The sequence below is a fragment of the Coffea arabica genome, chromosome 4e (assembly GCF_036785885.1).
Source record: "Coffea arabica cultivar ET-39 chromosome 4e, Coffea Arabica ET-39 HiFi, whole genome shotgun sequence".
In the NCBI taxonomy this organism is placed as follows: domain Eukaryota; kingdom Viridiplantae; phylum Streptophyta; class Magnoliopsida; order Gentianales; family Rubiaceae; genus Coffea; species Coffea arabica.
Window position 1 is genome coordinate 6,210,274 of NC_092317.1, and position 17,968 is coordinate 6,228,241.

General features: G+C 36.3%; 2 protein-coding genes across 4 annotated transcripts; both read left to right on the forward strand.

Annotated features, from left to right (window-relative positions):
- The first annotated feature begins 41 nt into the window (after window positions 1–41).
- LOC113742779 (ATP-dependent RNA helicase HAS1) lies at window positions 42–7,804 on the forward strand. Of its 2 annotated transcripts, XM_027270733.2 has the most exons (12): window positions 42–541; window positions 1,148–1,333; window positions 1,936–2,121; window positions 3,973–4,056; window positions 4,656–4,697; window positions 4,808–4,879; window positions 4,962–5,261; window positions 5,418–5,456; window positions 5,563–5,667; window positions 6,146–6,214; window positions 6,320–6,445; window positions 7,415–7,804. In XM_027270733.2, exons 1-12 carry the CDS (start codon window positions 116–118, stop codon window positions 7,580–7,582), a joined length of 1,803 nt encoding a protein of 600 aa, XP_027126534.1. In that variant the 5' UTR covers window positions 42–115; the 3' UTR covers window positions 7,583–7,804. The 2 variants fall into 2 exon arrangements, with proteins under 2 accessions (XP_027126534.1, XP_027126535.1); XM_027270734.2 differs by lacking the exon at window positions 1,936–2,121.
- Window positions 7,805–8,967: 1,163 nt separating this feature from the next.
- Window positions 8,968–14,148, forward strand: LOC113741564 (kinesin-like protein KIN-8A). Of its 2 annotated transcripts, none has more exons than XM_027269103.2 (7): window positions 8,968–10,177; window positions 10,714–10,987; window positions 11,602–11,652; window positions 11,741–11,833; window positions 11,915–12,280; window positions 12,773–13,453; window positions 13,647–14,148. In XM_027269103.2, exons 1-7 carry the CDS (start codon window positions 9,336–9,338, stop codon window positions 13,752–13,754), a joined length of 2,415 nt encoding a protein of 804 aa, XP_027124904.1. In that variant the 5' UTR covers window positions 8,968–9,335; the 3' UTR covers window positions 13,755–14,148. The 2 variants fall into 2 exon arrangements, with proteins under 2 accessions (XP_027124904.1, XP_027124905.1); XM_027269104.2 differs by having other exon boundaries at window positions 9,036–10,177; window positions 13,713–14,148.
- The last annotated feature ends 3,820 nt before the right edge of the window (window positions 14,149–17,968 follow it).

Consider the following 17,968-nt stretch of genomic DNA (forward strand, 5'->3'; position numbering starts at 1 on the left):
AGCCTTAAGGACTGTTACAGCAATTTGTTCTTCTATACAAGATACCCTCATGTTGCCGCTTTTCTTGTAAACGAACCTGACAAAACTGGCGGCGGTCTGCGGCGGTGGAAGAACCATGGCTACTGAGAAAAACCCTAAGTTAGATTCTTCCAAAGAAGGCGAGTCAATTAAGAAGAAACGACATCGTAAGAGAGGCAAGAAATCGAAGCAGTCACCATCTTTACTCCCAGAACGACCTACTGAAGCTACTGAAGCTGAAGAACAAGAAGAAGAAGCTACAGAGAATGATGATAAATCTGAGAAAATAACTAATAAGGAGAAGAAGAAGAAGTTGAAGAGGCCAAGAGAAGATAATGAGGACGACAATGCAGGAGGCGGAGAAGAAGAAGGAGAAAAAGAAGAAGTGGAGGAGATTATGAAAGTGGTGAAGAATATGGGGACGGGGTCGGGAATCATGAGCACGGAGGCGTTCTCGTTGTTGCCGATTTCAGAAAATACTATGAAAGCTATTAAAGAGATGAATTTCGAATTTATGACCCAGGTAAAATAACTTTCTTGCAATTCTTAGTGCTTATGAAGTTTAGGTTTTGTATATTAAGCAGATAGTTGTTGGATGGATTATTTTGCATTTAGTTCAGCTATTTCTAGTGAATTGAACTATTGAGTGTGCCATGAGGTTTATATTATAATTGAAATTGTGAAATTTGGTGGTTTAATCCATAACTGTATCTTTTTTGGGCATGATGAGCTTTGAGTGTGTGATTAGAGTTTACTACGTTTCGGCCTTTTTCCCTTTTTTTTTTTTAAAATATGTATTGAGACAGTTCAAGTCTTTCATGCTTCGAGCAAATTCGGGGTAGAAATAGGGTCATTTGTATGTTGGTATCTAATTGATATAGTCCAGAAGTAAACTGGTGCAGATTAAATGAATTTAAGAGAACGGCATGAAGTTTAAGCCTTCCATTAGGATATATATATCCTATGAGAAATGTGCAAATTTTGTTGTTGTGTGAGGACACAATTTAAGCAAATCCAGTACACTTGTTATAACTTATCAAGTTCCAATGACTTTGAAATTCATGATGTAATCAATAGGAATTTCTTTGTAATGTTTCTGCACGCTAATATTTTTTTCTTATGATTGAAGATCCAAGCCAGAGCAATTCCACCACTTCTTGAGGGTGAAGATGTACTTGGAGCTGCAAGGACGGGTTCTGGTAAAACACTTGCTTTTCTGATACCAGCTGTGGAGTTGCTACATCAAATTCAGTTTACAGCTCGGAATGGTACTGGTGTTGTTGTCATTTGTCCAACAAGGGAGCTGGCCATACAGGTACAGACTTTCTTGCTCTTGTTCAATGGCCAGGCAAAATGATTTTGCCTCTCTTATTTTATAAAACCTCTGTTAAACGTCATCAGGAATGTCCCACAGCTTTCTTAATATCCAGCTGCTACCCTACTTGTTTGGGAAAGAAGATGCAGAAAATGTAGATGCATTTTCTCTCTGAACCTTAAGTGGTGTTTCTCGTCTATTTTGGTTGCTTTGAGTAAGTGTAGCCATAGCTGACTCTGTTGTAGCTATCAGAGATAATTGCTGTATTATATGTTTACTGGAGCAACTGATATAAAGTTTTGGTACTAGTTATCTCAGGTAGCAATATGAGACACTTTATTGTTGCAGTGCATCTATGTAAGCCTAGACAATTGAATTTGCCAGATATTCCACTGCTACTTCTGCAATGCATGGAATAACAAACTTGAGAGTCCTGTGCACATTGATCTTCCTCTACTGATGCCCTATCTAGAATAGAACAACATCTTAATATGGAGTTGTACTGTATGGGGTTGTACTGTATGTTAGTGACCAACTGAACCCTGGATCACATGGGTCTGACTTTAAGCATCAATTAATTGATTTTTTATTCAATAATGCAGACGCATGCTGTAGCAAAAGTTCTGCTTAAGTATCACTCGCAGACTCTTGGCTTAGTTATTGGTGGTGTGGCACGACGTGGAGAGGCTGAGCGTATTGTGAAAGGAGTAAATCTCTTAGTAGCTACACCTGGTCGTCTTCTTGACCATCTCCAAAATACCAAGGGGTTTATTTATAAAAACTTGAAGGTAAATTTACGTTATTTTGACTTTATGATCTATGATTTTCAAATTTTTTTTTTTACATAAATCCAATTATGAGCAGTTACATGGATGCTGCCTGAAATGAAGTGGGAAGGGAACTTGTTGAACTCTCTTGTGCAGGATTTAACCTATTAAAATTGTGAAAACATTTCGCTTTTGGTGTTAATGTCTGAAAGGATTTTTCCATTCAACTGGACCTATAGACAAGCCTGAAGATTAATACTATTTAATCAAATAATTTCCTTAGTTGTGTAGTTTGTAAACATCCAGAAAGTTTGACTAAAGATGGATCATTTTTTTTTTATTGAATGATGTGAATTGATCATTTTGGTGCAGTCAATTTGGTCATTTTTAGACCTGTTGAAGTTTCTTTTCTGCTAATTCAGCAGAGTTGGATATGTGTCTACAGCTGCCAAAAAAAAGAAAAAAAGTATATGGCTGCATATTGCCTGGTCTTTTTTCCACAACCCAGGTTCCTGAATCTCCTGATTAATTGGTGGCTTGAATCTCTTTGGAGATGAAGTGCTTTACTTAGGAGTTCTGAGCTAAAACCTTATAATACAAAACCCAAAGAAAGCATGATTCTAGGTGTTTGCATCAATCGAAAGAGCCTGAGCTAGTTGGATTATTATTTTTTTTTAATTTCCTCTTTTTCCTGACATGTTTCTTTCTTTGGAATATATATGTAATCTGTTAAAGAAGTCAGGGAAATGCTAATAAATGTTCTCCAATGTCAGAGCTGGATGATAAGACGACTATTACATTATGTTGACAATTTCAAAAAACTGTTAATACTATGATCATAGTATGATGGCTGTTGCGCAAGTAGGCCTCCATCGTCTAGTGGTTGAGGACATCTCTCTTTCAAGGAGGCAGCGGGGATTCGACTTCCCTTGGGGGTAGGGTACTACGAAAGGAAATTAATCATGGATTATCAATAAGTCTAAAAGTGATTCTTCCTGGGCCAATGCCCAAGTGGTTAATGGGGACGGACTGTAAATTCGTTGGCAATATGTCTACGCTGGTTCAAATCCGCTCAGCCCAATAATTCGACCAATTTGCCAATCCATCGATCACGAGAGGATATAACCCCCTATCTTTCATAAAGACTTGATGGGGAGATCAAAAGAACAAAAATCTCTGCAAGATCCCTTTTTTCGCTGGGATTGTAGTTCAATTGGTCAAAGCACCGCACTGTCAAGGCGAAAGCTGTGGGTTTGAGAAGTGCCTCTCTAAACAATTCTCTTCATCACTTAGGCTGCACTATGATACCGACATATATAGGATTCCAATATGAATTCATCGTCAACTTGTCTAAATTTGGAAAGATGTATCTGTCAACAAACTAAGATTAAATCTCCTGTGTTAGATACTATGTTGACTGTTGCGATACTGCACTCAAAACATGCAACAAGCTCTAATAACTTGTATAGCATATTCTCTGTCATCAGAATGCTATTAGCTGCATTTCCTAGCTTCTCTGAGGAAGAAAGCTGCCGGATGAGAGTACTTGCTTCTTAACTGCAATTTTGAAAAATAGAAGGCATCATCAAAGCCATTTTTCAGAAGACCTTTGCTGGATTATCTTTGGAATGGTGACTGTATTGTGCTGCCAACCTAGTGATGTACAGCATTATTTTGATCTTCAAATTCACATCTTTAAGTTTTTTTTTTTAATTCTGCCATGTATAGCATCTATTTGAATGAAAGGCCTCACATATTTACTATACTCTTATTTGTATGTTGATTATTTCTACTGGATTCAGATCAAGTTTCTCATTCTTTGGAAGATAGATTGACATATTTTCACATTTTGATTGAATGGAATGCTTGCAGTGCCTCATGATTGATGAAGCTGATAGGATACTTGAAGCAAATTTTGAGGAAGAAATGAGGCAAATCATTAAAATTTTGCCTAAGGTACGATTTGGTTGTAATTACGATAGTATATACAGTGCAGATATCCAATTTCAATTTCTTCCTTTGACTGCTTTTCATTGTCGATTATCCTGTGATTTGTATTTTGGTTCTGGTTTAGTTTGGAAGGTGACACAGTCTTTATTCATTTGCACCTCATATATCAGTAGTTTTGTCTTTTCATTTGTCATGAGGATTAGAGCAAATTTTCTGTGATTTTCTTGCTCCATTTTTTCCCCTTGTTTCCTATGTTTTGAGTTGCAAATTCTTTTATACGTTTGCTGAGTTGTCCACATGTTTTTTGCATTTTTGGATGACTTTAACTCATATTGGTGAATAATGGTCTATGTAAATGTCTTAGAAAAGACATCTTGGGTGAGTTGCCATTTGTTAACCCATACATAAATGTGTATCGAAGTTGTTCCTATATTTAGGCACATAACTAGAATTTAATTGCTGTCTCAGAGTTGCTTTAAATGTTTTGTACTGGTTGGTGCTATATTGCAGTATGACTTTTTTCTGTGAGTGCATTTAGGCATAATTGTTTTGTTATTGGCATTGTGCATTGAATTTGTACTAACGAGGCACCGCCTGATGTGCAGACGAGACAAACAGCTCTTTTTTCTGCCACCCAAACGAAAAAGGTAGGTGTTTTCTGCTCCTTTTGTTTTCTTGGTACAATATTGACTAGGAAGAGACCTGTAGTTCCTGTATTTTCATTGGACTTCATAGAGAAGTTATGCTACCATTTCAGGTTGAGGATCTTGCTCGCTTGTCATTTCAGAAAACTCCAGTCTACATCGATGTGGATGATGGACGAAGAAGGGTAACTGGGTTATATATTCCTTTGTTAGTACTTGTGGGCAATGTTGGTTTTTAGTCTTCATTTAAGATGTTGGATACTTTAGGTCACCAATGAGGGGCTGGAACAAGGGTTCTGTGTTGTCGAAAGTGCCAAGAGATTTTTACTACTGTACTCCTTTTTGAAGAAGAATCTGACGAAGAAAGTGATGGTTTTCTTCTCCACTCGTGATTCCGTTAAATTCCATTCTGCGCTTCTGAGATACATACAGATAGACTGTCTTGATATCTATGGAAAGCAAAAGCAGGAAAAACGAACATCTAGCTTTTTGGAATTTTGCAAAGCCGAAAAAGGCATCTTGTTATGTACAGATGTTGGTGCACGAGGTCTTGATATACCCGCTGTGGTATGTCCTCGAACTAGTTCTTTTTTATCCTCGTAAAGCATTTAGCATGAATTGGTTCTAAGGGTGTTGAATACTGAAATGTTGTTTTGATATGTCATTAGAAAATATAGATACCCTAGAACTAGATTCATCATTCCTTTCCCTTATGTTTCACAGGATTGGATCGTGCAGTATGACCCCCCTGATGAACCTAAGGTGCAGATAATTCATCCTTCTTGTAACTTTCTTGGTGTCAGAATTGCCAGCACCCAACTTTAGATGACGTGCTTATTCTCATGCTTCTTCATGTTATCCCTCTCAGGAGTATATTCACCGGGTTGGTAGGACTGCACGTGGGGAAGGTGCAAAGGGGAATGCCCTACTTTTCCTGATGCCGGAAGAGCTAAAGTTTCTTACCTATCTGAAGGTATGTTCTCCTGTTGCTAATAACTCAAAACAGGAAGTGCTATAAATGGTTAAAGAAAGTAGGAATGCTAAAGCCATCATCATACCAATAGATCATGACTTTTCACATTGGGACATGTTGAGAACCTAAGAATCTTAAGCAAGGCTGTCCATTTTGATAAATCCTTTTTCTATACCTAAGAGAAAAATCATTGGACCTTTCTCAGACAGTTTGAGTTTCATTAGTAATTTTCTTAAGGAAGTAGAGAGATTAGATTGGGTAGAAGATGAGGGGGGATCTTTGTTGCCACAGGGTAGTTTCTTTGTGATTGTGTTATAGAAGCGAAAAGTTTCTTAGACAAGTCTCTTCAAAATCTACCAGTAGGTTGTGAAAGGCTGCATGGGAAGCAAATAAACTATATTAATTGGCGCTTTAGATTTTCTTCTATGCTGTAATATACTATAATTTATCTAAACGCTTTTTATGTCAATAATTTCAGGCTGCTAAGATACCTGTCAAAGAATATGAATTCAATAACAAGAAATTGGCAAATGTGCAGTCTCGCCTGGTAATTCTTCTCTGCAAGCTTTTATTTTCTTTCAGTATCTGAGTTATTATTGGATTGCAGAGTTATTTCCTTGAGCTCACCTTAATAGTAATGGGTTTGATGCAGGTAGAGCTGGTCTCTAATAACTATTATTTGAACAAGTCTGCTAAAGAGGCTTATAGATCCTATTTACTTGCCTACAACTCACATTCTATGAAAGATATTTTTAATGTTCACCAACTTGATCTTCAGGTATTTTATTCTTTTCCTGTGTTTTTACTTGCGAATTACTCTTTGGTGGAATTGTTTCTTTACATTCTCGTGTAAGTCTGCGTCTGGTGTCATTATTCGACTCATTCTCAGATAAAACATTCTGTTATTTAGGATAGCCCTTGGATTTTTTTGGCCTTGGATGACATTATGGGTTCTTAACTTCCTGTTCTGGATCAAATTAAGCTGTACCTTTCCTTTTTTTTTTTTTTTTTTGGCCTAATGAGTGCTGGGTTTATGACATTCTAGAAATTAGGCAGTACATATGTATAGCATGTTTGAATGTTCTAATTTTAAGGGCCCGTTTGGGGTTGCGGTAGCTTATTGAAAGTACTTTCCTAGTAGACCTTTTAATAAAAGTACTTATTAACTGCTCAAGTGCTTTTAAATATATTGTTTGGTGACATAGTTCAATAAGTATTATTGTTTAAGATAATGTGTAATTTGAAAATTTTTGAAAGTGTTTTATCTCTCTATTTGGTTCATAATATAGGATAAAACGATTAAATTTGATGTTTTATTTTTTTAATCACAAAAGCTACTCTAAAAGCACCACATTTGGGTTTTTGCTAAAAGTGCTTTTAAGATCAAAAGCTCTGTTCCTAATTTTATGAGATGATGTTCACCAAACACTTTTAAAAGCACTTTTAGTACTCTTAACACCTAAAAGTGCTTTTATACCAAAACCACCGCAACCCCAAAGGGGACTTAAATCCTTCACTTTTCCTTTCTTGGTTTTCCCTTTTTCCTCTGATCTTTCAGATGTTGGATGGAAACCAACCTCTACAATTGTAGATTTGGATGCTTTTGTCGTTGTACGTATAGATTTGGATTGCAGACTTTGTACTAGATGGATGATGCAGAATACGATCTGGATTGTATTTTTGAGTTCTATAAGAATACTTTGATGCTGCGTCGTCAAAATCTAGTTAATCCTTTTGTCTTTTGCAGGGTGTGGCTGCTTCATTTTGTTTCTCTTCTCCTCCAAAGGTAAATTTGAATATAGACAGTAATGCTTCCAAGTTTCGGAAGAAAATGCGTACCCGAAATGGGTTTAGTGCGAGCAACCCGTACGGGAGGAAGAGTGAAGGCGATGTACGACAGTTTGTCAGATATTAACAACATGTCCGACGTCTTACTACAGCAGCAGCAGCAGCCTTGGACGCATCGCGCCAATTTTGTAGTGTCATGTTAGTTGAGTTTTTATTTGTGAGCCATAATGGTTAGTTTTGTGTTGAATACAAAGAAGTGTGTTGTTGTTCAAGGTCACATATCTTTGTGTTAAATACTTTGGTTTATTCTAATTATCTTTTCTTACAATATATTTTTAGCGCTTTTCCATTTTGGGAGGAAAAACACTTGAAATGCTCTGTTCCATATTCCATTGAACGGTTGATTTCATCTGAAATGCACTTTGTTAATTAGGGTGCCAAATTGGTCTCATCATTCCATGCTTGTGTTTTCGTAATATCAATAATAATACATAAAAATAAAATCCAATGTATGATCTTATGCTTTACCATGTCATCATCATTATTATTGATCAATTCGATTGTACATGTCTATATATGTTTTTTTTTTTTTTGATTAAAAGTTGAGACCATTGCATATAATCAATAGTAATTACTCAATAATATTTTAGTTCTAACTAAAATGTAATGATGTAACTTATTCTGTGATGCCAAACTATACATACATAGTAGACAAATATTAACATCACATATGTGAAGACCATGGATGGAATTGATACTTTAGACGTTTATGATCTCAACTAAGTATGTAGAGGATGTAATTTACAATATAAAATTCTACCGCGGTAATAGTGGGATATTACTATCTATTAAGAATTAAAAAGAACAAGAGGAAAGAATTTAATCATCATATTACTGGAAGGCATAAATTAGTGCTCATGATTAACTGCGTCAAATTCTTAATTTCCTTTTGGAGTTATATAATTACTGTAAAAACACCTAGGAATGATGATCAGCATGGATAATTATGTCCAATTTCTTATCCATATGCCTATGAAATGCATGATTGCAAAGGGCGAAAAAAGAAGAAAAAATTCTCTAAACAAAGAATAACATGTAGGCATTTGACTTTTAAGTTTATACAATATGATATCTTTTAATGATAAAGACATCTTTAGGCTTTTAACAATTTCTAAAAAGGTTAAAAGGTCATTTGTTGTACCACTATGGCACTATCTAAAGCAAAGATTCTCAGTCAGTCCACGGTGATTGGATATCATCTACCGTCGATCTGGATGACCATTCTCCACATCTACTCAGGATCATATCTTCTATAGGTATCCTTCTCGAAGTGTTCATCAAGCATGATGCAGTTGAGGTACACCAACAGTTAAAATACCCTTTGCTTTCTCGTTGAAGCACAAATAAAGAAAAGGAAAATATTAAATGGACCCCATGATTCTTGCTAACTGACCGTTTTGGGGGTTCTGACCGTTGCAAACACCCAATTGAAAAATTCAAAAAAAGGCCCACCCAATTTTTATTTCTACCAGGAACACATGCAAAAGCTGACAAGTAAAATAAATTCTTATGTGGTGTGTAAAAAGTAAAAAATTAGACTGCCCCTACAGTACCCTTTTGTTGTTAACCGTTAATTTTTCTCCAATCAACGGCTGTGATTTTTTCTCCAAGAACCTGCCTAAATTACGCACAAACCTTGCATCTATCCGAGTTTTTCCCCCCCTTTGCTCACTTCAACTGTTACAGCTGCTGCTACTGCATTTTCATCCCCCCAATTTTCATAACAAGATCGGAACTTTCTTGAAATTCAAGCAGTTTCAGCACAAGGGTCATCAAGAAAATCTCAGGGGCATGTTTGGATTGAAAGATTGTTAGCTAGAATGCCAGTGTCCACAAGGTCTAAGGCTGTATTCAATCAAGTGCAGGATGACCCAAATCAAGGCCAAACAACCAGGGCAAGAAATGATCAAGAAGAATCCCAGATGGCTAATCAGATGAGGAATCCACATCATGGTCTAAAGGAGAAGATGAAAGCATTGACCCTCTTGTATGAACAGCAAAAACAAGCTTCAAATGCTCTCAAGAACCCTGCTTTAAAGCATGAGGAGCCAAGATTTTCAACTCACCCCAGCATAGACCTCCTCAGTTCTGGCAAAAGAAATGATAATGAACCGAAGGAATCCAAAGAATCAAGGCCCATAAGTCATGTGATGAGGGAGAACGTAATGCCTAGTTCAACCGTGACTAGGAATTTTGTGATGCCACAGCCTTTAGGGGTGGAGGAGGCAAAGGAGAATGTTGCGGTGGGACATGGCGGTGATCAGATTGTGGGGCTTTCATGTCCCAGAAAGACAAATGTATCGAGTACCGTGGCCAGAAAGCTGTCAATGGGCAGCTCTGTGATGCCATTTTCAGAGCCGCCTAGAGGGTACCAAAAGGCGAATGAACAAGAAGTAGAGACGATTACCGAGAGACAAGGGAGTGTTGGTGGTGGGAATGGGAGCAGAATTCTTGTTTTTGTGAGGTTAAGGCCAATGGGGAAAAGGGAAAGAGAAGCTGGATCAAGATGTTGTGTGAGGATTGTGAATAAGAGGGATGTTTATCTGACTGAATTCGCCACTGAGAACGATTATCTCAGGCTAAAGAGGCTTAGGGGTCGTCATTTCACTTTTGATGCCTCATTTCCTGATTCCACTACTCAACAAGAAGTTTATTTTACGACGTGAGTTCGATAATACTTCCATTTTTGTTTTCATTAACTTGTTAAATGGCTTTTTTCCCCTTCTTCATGTTTGGCTGGATTTGGATTTTCAATTTTCTTGTGGACAATTTTGGAGAATACTATAGTTTGCTGGCTTTTTTTTTTGTGGCTTCCTGTGTCTTTATAGTAGGATCCACATTGAGCAAGCACTACAGTAGCCAATCTAGCAGTTACTATGTTGTGCATTTCATAAAGGTAACTTGGTTCTGACTGAGAGTAGCAATAGTGATAGCTCTTTGAATCCCTAAGATTCTATTATTGATTTTGAGTTCTTACCTCACATCTTAAAGTCTCGTTCCTAGCTAAACTTGTTCCTTCTATTATTGGTAAAATATTCAGCTTCCAGAACTCTTATGTAGAAACATAACCAGGATAAAAAGCTAGGACTAAGTTAGATGATAGTTATAGCCAGAAGTATTCCTCACTTTACCTTCTTAAGCTTAAAAGGAAGATAGCTTAGTGAGATGGTTGATCATCTATTACTGGTAAATTTTCAGAACAGCAGAGCTAGTGGAAGCAGTTTTGCAGGGTAAAAATGGATCTGTCTTCTGCTATGGTGCCACAGGAGCTGGAAAGACATACACGATGCTAGGTACAGTAGAGAATCCAGGTGTAATGGTCTTGGCAATTAAGGATCTCTTCAACAAGATAAGGCAAAGAAGCTTTGATGGAAACCACCTTGTTCACCTGTCTTATCTTGAGGTATACAATGAAACCGTGAGAGATTTGCTTTCTCCTGGAAGGCCTTTGGTCCTTCGAGAAGATAAAAATGTAAGTACCTAGTTAAAATCTACAAGATTTTCTGGTAATGAGTCCATTTAATATCATGCATAAGGGTTTATTATCTCTTTTTTCTTTCAAGTTAATTATGGTAATTATTGTATCCTTCATTTTATCGTCATTGAATTGGTGAAAATTACAATAGTAGTTATGTTGGTACCTTCTGTTTAAGATGGTGATTGTTTCCTTTCTGCCAAATTTTCCTCATGAGGCAGACATTTGAGTATAAAAACATTTCCTGTAGATTGGTTCAAAATAATTAACCAACCTGAAGGTACAAATAAGCAAAAAATTTGCTGGAACTACAAATGCATAGAATCATCCTTCTTTTATTGTGTTCTGAGTTTGTCAGCTAATTTCAAGTACTAAAATTGCTGAATTTACATCCATTTGAAATCAAGCTTGCAGCTTTTGTGTTGCCAATCATTGTGAACAGCATTTTAAAGGCTCAACAATCTAGCATATGCTTTTGTGTAATCATGTAAAACTTGCCATGAAAACATACTAGTATGCCAAATTTCTATTTAATACATGATTTTAGTATCCTGGTGCAAAATTCAATTACTTTCTGGAGAAATGATTTACTGCCTTTACTAAAATTCTAGGGGATCGTGGCTGCTGGGCTAACTCAATATAGAGCATACTCCACAGATGAAGTAATTTCCTAAACTCCTTTAAATTAGTAGAAGATCAAATTTCTACTTCATCAAAGAACTACAATCAGACCGTTTTGCTGTTTAATAGGTAATGGCTTTACTCCAACAAGGGAACCAAAATCGAACAACTGAACCTACCCGTGCGAATGAAACTTCATCAAGGTCTCATGCTATTCTTCAGGTAGTTGCGTTTCTACCTTCCATTTAAATCTTATGCTTCTTCTATTTCCTGACCGTTTTCCGCAATTAATATTACACTCAGGTTATGATTGAATACAAAGTCAAAGATGCTGCCAATAATATTGTCAGTAGAGTTGGTAAACTTTCGCTTATTGATCTTGCCGGTTCAGAAAGAGCTCTTGCAACAGATCAGAGAACACTCAGATCACTTGAGGGTGCAAACATTAATAGATCACTTCTTGCACTAAGTAGCTGCATAAATGCCCTGGTTGAGGGAAAGAAGCATATCCCATATCGGAATTCCAAGCTCACCCAACTGCTCAAGGATTCTCTAGGTGGAGCTTGTAATACTGTGATGATTGCAAATATCAGCCCAAGTAATCTCTCATTTGGTGAGACACAAAACACCCTTCACTGGGCTGATCGGGCTAAAGAAATTCGGACAAAGGTGTTTACTTTGATTCCTTGGTCTTTTGTCCTTTATGAATTATTTCTTTATATCATCTGTTAATGAAACATGAGGCTGTACCTTTTCATCAGGCCAGCTAAATGTTTTGTGTATTAGTGCACCTACCAAATGCATTGACTTTCAATTGATCAAGTATGTACTGGTTTCGTAGATTAAGCCATATTTTCTTTGTCAATGGTCTTGGCTTCTGATCAACTGCATAAATTTGTCATTATGTTTGTTACTTTGTTATTTAGATTTCCATCCTCCCGTTATTATTGTTCTTCTTTTTCTCCTGTTCAAAATAAATTGAACTTCCATTCCTGGCAGTAGGTTTTGTTAAATTTTTTTCATTTTTTCTGGGATCATGTATCTTAGTTTTGAAGAAAACTTTGAATATTCATCAAATTATTGCTAATACTTCCAGGTAGTCTACCTGATTATCAGTTGCCTCTGTTTCAAGGATCAAAATCACAGTTTTTATATTTGCAGGCTTGTGATGCCAATGAAGAAATTCAAGTACCTGATTCAGAAACAGATCAGGCCAAATTATTGCTGGAGTTGCAGAGAGAGAATAGAGATTTGCGAATGCAACTGGCTCGCCAACAACAAAAGCTACTAGCAGTCCAGGCACAGACACTGGCAGCAAGCTCTTCTCCTACACTTTCTACTGCTTCATCTCTCTTATCTCCAGCACCATCTTCTGCCCTACCACATGAGAAACGTAAACCGAGACCCTCTTTCTTGGCGGGGACTTGTTTCACTCCAGAATCTAAGAAAAAAGGAGCTGATGAAACAGTGAGATGCCTAAGGAAGACTGTCAAAGAATTGGAGGCAGAAATAGGGAGGATGAAGAAAGATCATGCTCTGGAGATAAAACAGAAGGATGATTTTATCCTGGAGCTTTCACGGAAGGGTGCAAAATTAGCAGGAGCAGGTGGGGAAGGAGTAAGAAGGATTGTCACTAGAGCAAGTCTGCGGCCAAAGAAAGCACCCGAGGGAGAGTTGAAGAGCCCAAGTCATCGTTTTACGTCTCCACAGCCTACAGCCAAAAAACGGAGTTTTTGGGACATAACAACAGCTAACAGCCCATCAGTTGCTACGTTAAATGGAAGAAAGACAAGAAGCTATATTAGTTCAGAGTGTGCAGCAGCCCCATCCATGCTTCTCCAGGTAAAGTTTGCATTCTGTTTGTTTTCCGATATTTATAGTTTGATGAATTATAATGATTGAAAGATTTCTACTTGAATTTTGATGTATTATGTTATGCTTATCTTCTTAATTGGATTGGATAACATGATGACCTAAAAATTCCCTAAACAAAACAAGTATACTTTTTAGTTTCTTTTTTCTGCAACTGATGCAGCTTGCATATCCATGTTTCTGGTCTATGTTCCTGCTTGGACCACATCTCATCAATTATATCATTCAGCCTGGTTTTGCCCGCCAAAGACCTGCAACTGTGAAGCGGTAGAAGATAAAAAATGAGAGCTTTGTGGCAGAACAAGTTACAGTGAGAGGCGAAAAGTGAAGATGAAGCAGTTGACGATAAAGATAGAAAGCTCTGCCCGCCTTCCTTGCTAGAATTATCTGCTCAATCCGATGGTCTGACAAGGAAGCTGGAAATGCATACTGTTTTAAGTACACGTGTGATTATGATTTTTCATCCGCTATCTCCTAAGAATAGATGATTCATGTAGATTCTTGCTTTTCTGTTGATCTTGACATGATTTCTTCAATCTACTTCACCAACATTTATTCCTTAGGCTGATTTCTAACAGTTTGTCCTCCCCTGTTGTTTGAATTCTATTGATTCACTATTGTAGGACAGCCATTTACAATAATTTATTGGTTATGTTTCTACTTTGCTTTTTAGCCTATCTTGTGGAAAATTTTTCCCCTTGCTTTTTCTGTCAATAAAATGAGGATCGAGTCAAGAAATTGGAGTTGATAATATAGTATTCACCGCGGTAAACTGTCCATAACTAAAACAGAATATGGGTGCCTGACCATGTCTCATGTTCTCATTGTGCATGGTTCATAACACAAGGATCATGAGACCCTTCTCGAAATTTTTTGTGACCTGAACATGGACTTAAAATGTAAATCCAAAGGGAGTTCTGGTGGTGCTTGACCAGCTACAGGATCGGGACTATCAGAGCTTTGAAAACATGGAACTGTGTATATAACATCATAGATTTACATTAATAAGAAAAAAAACTGATATACTTCAAGAAATAAGATGATTAAGAAAGATTGTCGTGCAGTAACTGTACAAATATGAATAACAAAAAGAACGCAATCATTGCCATTTTCTAATTGTCTGTGTATGTACAATCACAAACTTCAGATAAGTATGATAATTAGGTTGGGTGGACGCTCGCAAGGAACTGATGGGGCAGGGGATGAGGGAGTATACCCTTACCCCATCCCCTATCCCATCGCCCGCCTATATATATAATAAATATATATAACTATTAAAACTATTTATATAATATATTTAATATTATTAGTTATAATAATTATATTATAATTTATAGTAATAATCATACATTTATATTAATACAAACTATTGATTAGTTATACTAATATATTTGTACTAAATTACTAATTACACTTTATTCTTTTACACTTAACTTTTCACAATTTCACAATTCTTTTATATAGTATATTGTGTATCGGTTATGATTTAGATATTTTTTTTGGTATTTAAAATACTTAATTATTGGCCCTAAAATTTCGTTACAAGGCAAATTTTTATTAGCTCCCACGAGTGCACGAGGCGGGGTGGGGGTAACCTACTCCCGCCCTACTCTGCAGCCATTCCTAATTTCTGCTGCTTATTTTGTGATTTTGTGCTTTTCAAATGTATGCAACATCTCCTTGATTGGATTTCTTGAGATAACTATTGGACAATGGAAGTTAGAAATTTTTAGATATTAATCAGGAAAGGTAACAAAAATCACCAGCACTCAGAAAACGCCATTTATGCAAGAAATAAGTCAAAGTTTTCTGTCTAGTTTAATCAAAGCATAGTTATGGTATAAACGTGAATATTAATCTACCTTTAATCGTATTAATTGCGTTAAAAGCTTCTAATGCGATGGCCCTCATTTCATATTTTTGCTAGTGGCATGGTTTTCTGTAATCTTAAGCTAGCTATATCAGCGATAAGAGACTAAGGAGACATAATGGCCCTTCTGTTCTTTAACGAATTTGTTTACATCTTTCGTACTTAGTGATCCAAGCACGTATGATCAATGCATCAAGAAATGATTGCTCAAACCATGGCCACCTCTTATGCTTCAATTTTTTTTTTTCTTTTTCCTTATTTATCTTTCATTTTTGTATTCCTTCTTTGTTTTGGATTGTATTCCTTCTACTTAGAATTTTGGTTAGAAAGAGAAAGAAAAGAAAATTTTTTTTAAAAAAAGAACAAAGAATAGCATATTTATGTAGATCTTTCTTTTGTATTCCTTTCTTTCTTTTTTTTTTTTCAAAAGAATCCCTCTCTTATGTAGATCTTCTTCCCAATTCCACCAAATAAACATACTCTTATATCTGAATACTATATATGTGGGGTTTGGGACTGGGTTTATCAATTCCAATGACTTCTTGGATGATGTATTTTATATGCACACGAAGATGAATACATAATACTTAGTTTATTTCATCAAAATGATGGTCAGGTGCGACAACAGTACTACAGGCCACACATCCAATTATAAACGTTTTTAGTTCTCAAGAACAAGAAATTTTGCACCAAAGCATGCTGTTTGTCGAGAGAAGAAACTGTGCTGCACAAGACTAGACTTTAAGCAAAGATATGATGCTCCAGAAAATCATCTATGCAATCAGCAAAGTAGGAGCTAGGCTCTTCAAGTTTCAATGAATTAGTCCATAAACTATAGACAAGTAGGCACACATTGCTAAAAGGAATTTCTTAGTCGATTTAGCTATCAAAACCAGGTGATGAGTGCTGATTGGCGAGGGTGGTCTACATAGATTTAGGTTGGTATTATATAACCATATGAGATGAGAACCAAGTGCATGCATTTAGGTTACTTTTAGGTTTTAATGGATTTTTTTTCTTGACAATGACAATATGCTCATTTGCAGGTTTAAATGCATTTCATACGTGCATGCATTTGCAGGTTTAAATGACAAAATATATAATTACATCACTCGATTCATCCTTTAAATATTCTATTGACGAGCATATACAATACGCACACAAAATACATATTAGGGTTGCAGAAGAAATTAAAATAGACATACGAATATCATTTACCTAAAAGAAAAATTATAGTAACAAACACTTGAAACCTTTCTTAGAGAAGCCATAGCTCACCAAGAAGCTTTGAAGTTTTTTGAGCCTGCATTGACTGACGTAATTATAGACAAAGCAGCAAGACAAAGCTTTATGCATAGCAAGCAACTTTTGAATCTTTGAACCATAATCTCCAATTCTATCTTTCCTCCCGTTGCTGTAATCTGGGGGAGATCCTGGAACATGGCCCCTCCAGCCTCCAGCAGCTTCTCCTTTTCCACTTTGGATTAAGACAACATTACAAAGCCTTGAAATCAGGATGTCATGCCTTAATATCAGTAACTATTGGTTCTCATGATGGCAAAACTCTATTTTTTTTCTTCCCTACTTACCCCTTTAACGCATATTTTGATGCTGTAGTGGCTTATATTTGTCATAATTACGTTAATCAGTGGAAACTACAGATTGATGAAATGATGTTAAACAAAGTTTAGTACAATTCAGCGGCTTATGAATCATTTTATCCAGTCAAAGCATTCTTCAGCAAATAAATATTCTATATGGCTTCTTAGTCTTAGTCATCACTACAGTCTTTTTTTTTTTTTGAAGAAAAAAACTGTTTCCACAAATGGGTGAAGTATATCCTCGTTTTCGACCAATAAATACTTAATTTTTTTAAGCTTAATTTGATGATAATTTGCCAATAAGTACTAGAGTCAATGCTTTTAGTAGCAATCTTGTCCTCTCCCCCCATGGTCTTAAAGGTTCATAAAACAAACTAGCTGCGTTGTTAATTAATTTTGTCGACCCAAAAAGCAAAGAACAAAGTGTAACAAAAAATATTATTCCTATGTGTGTTGCATATACTTTTAATTGAAATTGTTGGAGCTTCCTTCCCAAATTTAGTTGTTATGAAAATCCCTAAAATTTGTGTATAAAAATGGTTTCTTTGCAACTGATCGATGACAAAATCTTAGTCATTCTCCTCAACACAAAGGTGAACATAACAATTTGACTGATCTACACTTCTGCATAACCAATTTATTTGCACTTGCCACAGATATAGCAAATGTTGACAAAAGAATTTGTGTCTTATGTACCTTCCTAATTAAGTTACAATGTTTAGATTAGTTGGTATGTTAGTGTTTTAATGTGATTGATTGGGAACCAAGAATTCAATAAGTGTGGCGCTCTTTAGCCTATTAACTACTCATTGTCTGAGTCAAAAAAAGATGTTTCATTGGTACTTCAAAGAAATGAGATGTTTACTCAAATGTGTTTTTTTTGCTGCATTGTCGTTTAATACATGGTATCACAAATAAGCACAGGATAGGTTTGGAACACGTTTTCCAATGAAAACAAGGATGCTTCCCCATAGCTAAAACTCCATCAGTGGCTGATGATAGCCTTCATATGGG